At 38.2% G+C, this 10,681-nt stretch overlaps 1 protein-coding gene across 1 annotated transcript; it reads right to left on the reverse strand.

The window, feature by feature from the left end:
* Nucleotides 1-586: 586 nt before the first annotated feature.
* LOC122084735 lies at nucleotides 587-1,483 on the reverse strand. Its single transcript, XM_042653178.1, has one exon. The coding sequence runs from the start codon at nucleotides 1,481-1,483 to the stop codon at nucleotides 587-589; it is 897 nt and encodes a 298-aa protein (XP_042509112.1).
* Between the last annotated feature and the right edge of the window lie 9,198 nt (nucleotides 1,484-10,681).

The following is a 10,681-nucleotide window of genomic DNA, read 5'->3' on the forward strand; positions in this document are numbered from 1 at the left end:
TATTCTCTATCCTATGGTCTTCATCTTGGGTCTTGATGCCTTCATCTTCGTTCTTGAATGTCTTTATCATCTTGGATCTTGAATGTCTTTAAGCTTTAAGGCCATGTCTATATAAATTCAAACCTCGATGTCTTGATTCGACCCTTCTAAGTGTTTCTTCAAACTAATTACCCTTTCTTCAAGCTAATCACATTTTATCAAACCAAGTTAAAGACGTATGTTTGTTCGTTAACACCAAAATATAGTAAGGAGTGTGGACATGTTTCCTAACAGCTTTGTCCCTCTCCCTTGGGTTTCTTGTATCCTCCTTTTATTGGTGTTTTAATTTATTTTTGAGTTTGGGTTTTCTTTTGGATAGCCAGCTCAGCTTGTTGTCTTTTTTTCTTTTTTCCCATTTCAATAAATTTTCAATTCACCCAAAAAAAAAAAAAAAATCCGCAAGAGTGCGATAACGATTTTATGGTGGTTCAACAATCTTGCCTACATCCACTCCCAAGTGCAACTCTCGCACTTTGGCTTTTCGCTCTCAATTTCTTTCAAGTAACTATTAAACTCTTACAACTTCTAGTTTTTCAAATGGCATACACTAAAACTTTATCTCTCCATGACTCTTCTTGCATCCATAGTAAAATACAGTATACACCACCAAGGCAAAAAGCCTTGAAATGCAGAAGACAACAGTCGCAACAGATACAAAAGCCATCTGAATCATGAATTCTAAATCATCATCAAATATAATGAGAATGAACAAAAAAGAAATCGGACCGGTTAATAGCTCAAGAAGCACTGTAATACAGAATCCTTGAATCTTGCTTCCTCTGATGAGATCTATAGCTCTCTCAAGTGCTTTTATTCCATAACAGTCTTCTTCTACAACTGAAATCACAAGCCCCAACATAAAAACAGCAGCCATGTACAAATAAAATAAGGCAGCAGGGAAGCCCACTAGGCCACTCAAGGCAACAATGATACCAGTTGTGAAGATTAGAGCGAAGGCACCAATGAAGAGCAGAACCAGAAGAACGTAAGCAACAGTGATTAGCCCAACATAAAGAGCTGTGATCAAGAGTCTCTTCCAAGTGACTGGAATATTCAGTAACAACTCCTTGAGACTCACATTCTTCCCCAAGTAAGTCAGAGCAGAGGAGCAAATGGTAACTGAAATCCCAAAAAGGGAGATGACACAGAAAATCACAAAGAAAGCTAATTCCACACCTATCAATACTTTAAACTCTTTCTGGACTCTAGAATCATCTTCACTGTCCTCAACCACTTCTATTAAAGGCCCAGCTATGATGGAATGAAGCAGAGCAAGGATAAAGTATGGAAGAAGCACAAGGAGAGTGGCAGAGGCCATAAGCTTTCTGTTCTTGGAAGGAAGCTTGATGGCTTCTCTTAAAACTCCAATTACATCCAACTGAGGAGATGAGTCATTGCCCTCTGGCGAGAATCTTTTCGTCATGGCTTCTATTAATTCTGTCATAGCGCGATTAAAACTGGGACCTGTAACTCAACAATTGAAATGCTGTTGGGTTTGATGCTGAAGATGATGGGTTTCTTTAGTTTAGCCTCCTGCCCTCCTCCCTTGCAAACAAGGTTTATAAAGGAAATGGAGAAAAGATTATGACTTTAAAATTAGGATCCATACTAATAACTCCAACCATGTGTCAACACTTCTTTGGTTCCTGAATCATAACGACATCTGAAAACATGTGTCAACACCTCACTTTGGTTTTTGAATCATGCCCAAATTTTATGGCTTTTCTTTGGTAGGCATGTGACTTTTTGTACTCAAGACTGTTTGAATTTGTATCGTACTTCTGTCCTATGACTAAGAAGTGGTTCTCTATTCGGAGCACTGGTTCCTCCCTCGAGTAAGAGGCACATGAAAATTTAAGTGTCTTTTCATAATTGTGTGAAATTTGTATGTCACATGGAGTGGGGAAGTAATTTCATGTGCTTTTATGTTTGGGTTTAAAGGTCATTGCACGTAACTCTTTTTTTTTTCCCATTGAAAATTTATGTAAATATTTTAGAGGAAAAGTGTTTTTTGTTGGGACGGTTCTAATTACATGCAAGGGTCAATGGGAATACACGAGAAATTATCCACATAAATGTCCTTTCTATTTCTTGGGGGGTGGGCTGATAAGTTTGCCTCCTACCCCATGTGTTTGGGCAAAAGGGCCACATTTCTCCATAGAAACTTTTCCCCTCATTTTCGGGTATAAGAAATCTACCTGGTCACATGGCCCTGCCCTAGACATAAGGGCATGCAAAAACACCATCCCACTCCCTGTGAAAAAATAAATCCCTATCATGTTGATGTCCCTACGAGCTCTCATTAGCCCTACGCTAGTGCCAGGGACACGTGACTAGTAGAGTTCTCTTGTCCTTATTTTGGTATGAGAAAATCTTGATGTAACTAAGGTTATTATAACAAAATTATAACCTTACTTTTTTGTCATTTGTTTTATTCGATAAGGATATTTAATGTAGGGTAAAAAAGGGTTCTCAAATATGACCTACATTGAATGACTTTCAAAGTTTTTATAACTCATTTTTTTACTCCTACATTAAATATTGCATTAAATAACTTTTAGTATGGATGTAAAGGAGTAGGCAAAAATTCGAAGTCGCATATGCATCCATTGAGGGGTACCACTATCTGATTAGAGGGTTTCTAGATCCGAAATCGGATAATTTGGAACATAATACATCTGGTTAGAATAGATATCAACTAATTATAATAAAAAAAAAATTAACTAATTAAAGATCTTAAGGTTTCTTGAAGATTTGCCAAATTCTAGAGAATGCGGAAAAGAGCTAAGACAACCGAGAAACATGTGTTGCGAATAAATCATATCCGTTGAGTAGAGGAATGTCCAAATTACACAAGCCAAGGATGTAAAAGGATAATCTAAAATCTGGATTCAATTCGCATCCATATCCAATTAGGGCTATCCGTAACCAATCAAGAAATACCAAATCCGATCTCATTTTATCCATATTCGATTAGTTTACATCTCTTATTTTTTAGAATTAGATAAAAGGCAGAAAGTAAAATTATTCCATTTAATTAATTTTATCATGAAAATCAAATTGTAGGCAAGCATTGAAAAGTTCTATAATGACATTTTTTATGCTACAATTTGAACTAATCTTTACATATATATTCTTATGTGTGGAGGGAATCTATATATCCACTACAATCTTTCCATTGCATTGCATTAGAGAAGGGTATTTTTCATGTCGTCAATAATAGAGATTAGAGTGTAATGATGATCGAAGAGTTCAATCATATGATCACATCATAAATAAATACGAAAAAGATAGCTACTACAAGGGGGATCACAGTTTTAAAAATTGAATTGAGATCATGAACATTGGTTGGATCGAATCGATATCAATCAAGATCAATCTTGACTCTGGATCGATCCAATATTAATCCATCCATACAACCCAAGGGTAAAAGGTAGTAAAACTTGTTTTTTATTTTCTGAAGTAAGAAGGTAGTAAAATTTGTATTGTTACTTTTAAAATAAAAGGGTCCAATCCAGAATGTTCCAGACCTGTATCTGTGGAGACCTATCCCTAGATCAATCCAGATATCTAAAACCTTGGTGGGATGCTGTAAGCGGTTGAAGGGTGGAATTTTTTATCTTTCCTCAGCCTCTTTGGATAGAATAGAAAATGAACAAGGACGGTGTAAGGTAATGATGCTGAAACCAAGCTGGAAGACACCCATCGTTTAAAGGAATGGCAATGGCTGGGTTGTAAGGAGACATACGTAACTTTTATTCTAAGTGGACCCAGATCTAATGCCAATACCACCACATGAGTGGTCCAGATTTGTTTGGTCTGCTCTATTAAACTCTCCTCCCCCACCTCCATCTATTTTTGATAATTCCCCCACTCTCATCCTTTCTCAGCAAAGTGTGTAGTCCTTTGTGGGCCCTTCTTCCTGGCCCCTCTTTGGGCCCTTCACCAAAAAAAAGTTCAGTTGGCGCTTACGTGGAAATAAAGTGGATGTGAAATGTGAATTGAGGTGGAAAATATACCATGGTCAATCTGTTATTTGTTATCTCACGGCCTCTGTTTTTTTGCTTTTGCTTTTGCTTTTGGCAGGTGATGTTATTATATTATTTATTTGTCTATTACCTTTGGTGCCTCCACCATGTACATTGTTGTAGGGTTTGACGATTATTTGAGGTAGTGCTCAAGTAGGGACGGTTGCATTTAGAACGAGACAGTAGATTGGACTTGCAACCAAATAAAATGAAAAAGAAATACCATTTGGGTACATCATGCGAGTCTGTTTATAATAATGGATGAGACACATCATATAAAATGAAAACGAGTCGGTGTCTAAGATATGAGGTTTTGAGATTGAAGCTTGTTATATGCATAAGTGAATGGATAGGTATAGATAGTCATTGGCCTATTAACGCTCAATAGGCTGGACATTGATCAGCGACGCTTAGTAGGATTGAATAAAAAAAAAAGGAAAAACAGAGTAAGGAAAGAGAGTACAGGCAATGTAGATATATATTGTTTGGGGTTAAGTGTTTCTCGTGGGAGATTGGTAAAAACATTAGTCTAAAATAGTCAGTTAGGAATGCTATCAATTATTAAGGCTTTGTATGTGAAAGGAGGTGTAAAAGGTGAATCTCACATATTGTAAGTCGGGTTAACAAGAAAAGGAAAGGAAATGAAAGAAAGAAAACGATGGAATCATTTATTTTATAATGCTGTGAAATTTGGCAGAAGAGAGAAAAAACAGGGAAGAAGAGAGAGAGAGAGACACATCATGAGCTTTTTCTTTACTAATATCAGCAGTCATTATCAAACTTTGAAAGTAAATGGAATGCTAAATCATCGGACAAAAATAAATATATTTAATGAGATTGTGTGATTAGTTTCTCACCCCTCTTTATCAAGCACTCTTATTTATGGGAATTGTGGAGAATCAATTTCTCATCTATTTTTATTTTTCTAAAAAAAAAAATGTAGAAAACTTTCTTATGACCATAATATGTCATTTGGCTGACCTAAGTGAGGCCTATACTAATAGGGCCTAACATTTTTCATTCACATATCTAGGGTTCGTTTGATAACGTAATCAGAAACGTGTTTCTGTGTTTTCTTGTTCTCAGAAACACAGAAACGGCATAAATACCGTTTGGTAAAAGTGTTCTGTTCCACTTGTTTCTTGAAACATAAATTGAAATTTATAACAATTTATGCTTCAAGAAACATGAATGACGAAACAACTTTTACTTGTTTCGCTCGTTTCTCGAAACAAAAATGGAGCACAAAAAATCGATATTGAAGACGGAGTTTGGCATCACTACCATCACCACCGTCTCCGACATCTCACCGACCGGCAATGCTCGATGATCTCATTCTCTCTCTGGAATTACAAATGCTTCTCCCCAATTCCAGATCTCTGCTCTTCTCTTCCCCACCTCTCCCTTTTACTGTACGCCCCAACCCTACCCCTAACAGATCCATGTTTAGCGGATAGAAGACGGCTCCACCAAGTTTCTCCTACGGCGGCTAAAAGCTCTTCAGATTTGAAAGCGAAACCCTAGGCATTCACGATCGGGCTTGTGACGGCATGGTACTCGTCTAACATCGGGGTTTTGTTGCTCAACAAGTACCTCCTCAACAACTATGGCTTCAAGTATCCTATCGTCCTCACCATATGCCACATGACTGTGTGTTCCTTGCCCAACTATGTCGCTATCGCTTGGATGAAGATAGTCCCAATGCAGACTATCTGACCCCGTGTTCAATTCCTGAAGATCGCTGCTCTCAGTCTCATTTTCTGTGCCTCCGTAGTTAGCGGTAATGTTTCACTTCGATACCTTCCGGTGTCATTCAACCAGGCAGTTGGTGCCACTACCCCATTCTTTACCGCCGTGTTTGCCTATATCATGACGGTGAAGAGGGAAGCTTGGCTGACTTATGTCACCCTCATTCCTGTGGTCACTGGGGTCATCATTGCCAGAGGGTGAGTCCTTATTGATTGAGTTTTGCTTCTTCCCCAATTGCTTAATATTAATTTCATGAATTCAGCTACCTTTTACCTGCATCGTTCTGCTATTGAAATGGAGACTTAAAATGTCGTTATGATAAGTTACTGCTTTTGGTTGGTACGTCCGATCTCAGATTACCAGCCAAAATTGGAGGAGAAAAAAGAGGTTGGGGGAGTTGGTATCAACAGATGACTCTAGAGGGTTATATTGAAACAGATAAACGTTTGGAGGGGTCAGTTTCCTATTTGCAGAAGAAGAGACAGATAAACGTTTCAAGAAACAAGGTTTATCAAACACCCAAAATTCTGTTTCTGTTCCCAGAAACGGAAATTTCTGTTTCTGTCGTTTCTTGAAACAGAAACAGCAGGGCCTAACATTTTTCATTCACATATCTAGTTTCAATCAAATGGAATTCTATCATCAAATCAAATGGCCAAATTCAAACTTTAATAAAGTATGAAACTTTTGAAAAATTGGTTAAAAGAGAATGCATACCTAAAAGTAGGAGAAATAACAATACATTGGCAAATGGTGTGTCTCTATCCAACAACTAGAACTGATAAGATCCAAATCTAACGAGAGTTACTCTCCCCTGACCTTTCTCTTGCTCTCCACGAAGCTTCTCTTTATAAGAAAGCGACAAATGGTTGGATTCTTTTCTTTTCTCCAAGATTCTCCCAATTCTTTTCCTTTGTTTCTCCATAAGACTCGTTATGCACTTTTGCCAGTAGTGTATCTTGGCCTCTCAATGGAGTAAGGGGCATTTGGACCATGGACTGGACTGGAAGGTGTCCTGAAAAACCAATTAAATGGGCACTTAGCAACATATTAATGTGCCGTATTCTCAAAACCACAGGAAACTTTGATAAGTTGAACTGTAGGGTTATTTAATGGAAATGAATTTTTTTACTAATAGCAGAGTATTTAATGATAGGAAACCCTTTTGAAGGAGGCACCAAGGTTCTTCTGCTTAGAGCACAATCTGCAACAAGGCAAGGGTGGAAACTGACAGAAATATGGACCAATTCGGAGATTTCCAAAAACTCTCTTTTGTTCCACGTAATTTTTTATGGCCTTTAAGTATGGCTCCTCTCCTTTTGTCTGTATATAAATCAATGAATGATGTACTATGTAGGCTACTACCTTAGTTAGAACAAGTATCTCTTTTTTGCTTCCATAACAAAAGCAACACTGGCAAATGGTAGATCAATTGCTGCCAATTTTGTAAATGTCTCTAATAGCTAGTACAAAAAAAAAAAAAAAAAAAAAAAAATGGGCCCTTTATGTATTGGCTACTATAGACACCCAATTTTTTCACCCTCCCCCGGCTATGATTCACGGATCATGGACGTGGTGCTTTGCTTTCAATCAACAAAAATAACAATTGACTGAGGTGGTCTAACCCCAGAACACCCTTTCTACACCCAAAAAGCCCCAAAACCCTAGGACCCAGGGAAAAGAGGGGTCCAGTTATGACATAGCATATACGAAGGAATTGGGTCTAAGTAACCATATGGATGGATAGTGCTCGAAAACATGATTCCAACAATATATGGTACGTCAAAATTGGATCATCAGATCTCCTGTAATCACTCTTAGAAGACAGAACCTGTATACACCACTAGATCAGAATTTGGAATATTCCTCAGAATATTCCTTCGCAGACCCACAAAACAATTGCTGCCCTGTAAACAAATGGTGGTCCGTGAAGGTCTTTCACCCTATAGGAGTCCAAGATGAGACAAAAGCTCTAAATTTCACCCCCTTGGGATCCAAAATTCTATAAATAGGCTCCTATTTACTATCCCAAGACATAATAAGTTGGTATACCTACCCCCTTCCTTGTTTGAGTTATTCCCTTCTTGCCTTTGCCTTTGTTGGCCCCCTTTCTAGCCTTCTCCCTAGTTGGCCCCCTTCCCTTAGTTAGCCTTTGTAAGTGTAGCCCTTTCTTGGCTTTCTATAGCTGAAGCTCTGCCGAATTTTTGCCTAAGCCTTAGCTCTTCCATGGCCTTCTCTAGCCGTAGGTCTGTTGAAGTTCCGCTCAAGCCTTAGCTCTTCATTAACCTTTCCTAGCCGAAGCTCTGCCGAAGTATTGGTCCAAGAACTAGCTTTCCCAAGCTGAAGCTCTATTGGAGTATTAGCTCAAGAATCATATTTCTGTAGTCAAACTTCTGTCTAAATATCCAGAGGACCATCACAGTCAACATCTCTGAAAGAAAGGAAGTTAGAGGTAAGGGTGTCAATCAGTTCGGTTTTGGTTATTCAGTTCAATTTTGGTTCGGTTCCAAATGATGATAAAGTGGACCATAACCGAACCAAGAACCAACTCTATTTTGTATTTAAATACTTAAATCGATTCAATTCGGCTCAGTTTAGTTTCGGTTCCAATTCGGTTCTGATATGCAGTTTTAATTCGATTATGAAAACGGTTTCACTTTTGAACCATGACTATGATAGACCAAAGAACATAATGGGCTCAAGTTATGGGCCATATGGCCATTGCTAACTCCAAAATTATCTTAGCTTGTAAATATGTGATGATCAATTGCAAAAAACACTTAACACATAAAAACAAAAAAAGAGCTTGCAAAAAAACTATTGAATGATAAGAGCAATTCGATTTGGTCTCAGTTCGAACTGATGGTTTTGACACCCTAAACTGAATCCGGGCCGAACTGAATATCACTCATATATTCAAATCGAATAAATTTGGTTCGATTTCGGTCTGATTAATTTGACTCGGTTTCAGTTTCGGTACTTGGTTTCGGTTTGAAATTGACACCCTTAGTTAGAGGCCAAAGCCACCTTCCTCTGTGCCGGGAAAACTTATGAGACGATTCCCATCCATTTTAGTAAGGGGCCCACCCCTCTTGACCCAAAATCAGGGTCAAGCTCAAGTATAATCACTCACTGAATTAGCATAATGTAGCTCTTTCATTTACATCGTGGTAGTGTATATATGTAATAATTCAGTCATGCATGTGGTGTAGGAATAAAAGTGGAAGATGAATCGGGTAGATTAGGTGCCTAACACCTTCCCAATTGAACAATCTGACACGTACCCTATTCTCTAGAACAAACCAGTTTTCGGGCCCTTTCTATAAGGATTGGGTCCACCCCTGGGTCCTAGGCCCATAATCCTCGGTGGCGACTCTAAACCCTGTTACATGATCCCAATCCCACTAGTGGACCATCATCAATGCCCACCTCAGGAGGATATATCTCCACATCCGAACTCCCCCTATAGCCCTGCGAAATAGCCCCCCATGTGTCTTTGAGAGAGGATGCTGCGGCGCGGGATAAAGAGAGGAGAGTGCCCCTACCCTTATAGCTACCTATGGTCAAATCTCTTGTTTCAGAGAAAAGGGTTATTAATCCATGCATGAATGCATGAATCACACTCATTCACGCCTCTTACAATGTAAACAAGATGAAGCCTCAATTTCACAGCTATTCACCCATTTTCAGGAATCCTTATCGGTATCGGCGATGATTGATATTGATATTTGGCTAATACAAATCGGTTGATATGATATGGATGTGGGTTTATGTAATATTTTCAATATTAATATAAGTTTTTCTAGTGATCGATATCAATCCTAGTACACAAACTAAATCGTTGGTAGTTTATGGTCCCCATTTGAAAATCTTTTGTAGCAAAACTTATTCTAATCTGATTAAGGATCATTTAATCCTTAGTAAATGGGTCAGGTAAGGTAAGGGTGTCAATCTTTTTTATTTTGGCTTTGGTTCAGCATACTATATGTGCAAATCAAAACCGAATAATTCTCATAGCTCAAACGGAATCAGTTCAACTTCTTCCTCCTTTTTTTGCATTCGATTTTGTTCAATTCTTAGTTGGCTCAAATTCGGTTTAAGTAGAATAAGACCATCCATGATAACATTTCTATTTTTAGGCCAAAATTTTGGACAAAAAAACGTGGTTGGGAATGCATACTATTTTTTTTTCTGCGTCAAAAAAGAAATAGAAATGCATTTATTAGGAAAGCCGTCTTCTAAGTTGATGGAAAGCATAGATCATATCCATATCCTATAAATCATCATAGCCGGGGGATGGTGACAAAATTGGGTGTCTACACCCACCCATAGGAGAAGACATCTTTTACAATGTACACATGTTGTACCTCTATACATGTGTATGAAGATGTCCAAGTACCTTTGTACTTGTACATATAGTTACACCATGCCCTCATCTGACTACCTTTTGATGATAACAGATGATGCACTAGAGTTATGTAGCACTAATGAACTCTAGATAGTAGCCATTGAATGTCGGGCAGGGAAGGATGGTCTTTCATGTCATTGTTAGTTGTGCCGTTAAAATTGGAAAGGATTTAAACCTCCAAGGAAGCTCGAGTAAACGTCATTACATTAAAGATCTCTTCCTCATTTCAACATAATAGTCAAGCCTTAATAGACGGTACTGACCTCTCACATAAGTCCCCATACATATGGGACCAAGACTAAGAGAAATCCTAGTCAAATGGATAGTTATGAAGCAATCGGTTGGTACAACTGGCTGATCAAACCATCCACCGGTTTCATCATCTGGAGAGACTTAAACTACTCTAAAAGGGATAAATGGTGTGTGGAACCCATGGTTACATACATATATGCCCCGA

Source organism: Macadamia integrifolia, chromosome 7 (genome assembly GCF_013358625.1).
Source record: "Macadamia integrifolia cultivar HAES 741 chromosome 7, SCU_Mint_v3, whole genome shotgun sequence".
Lineage (NCBI taxonomy): Eukaryota > Viridiplantae > Streptophyta > Magnoliopsida > Proteales > Proteaceae > Macadamia > Macadamia integrifolia.

Bases quoted from the DNA above. Each gene is read 5' to 3' on its own strand.
- LOC122084735 (XM_042653178.1), bottom strand. From the start codon at position 1,483: ATGACAGAATTAATAGAAGCCATGACGAAAAGATTCTCGCCAGAGGGC.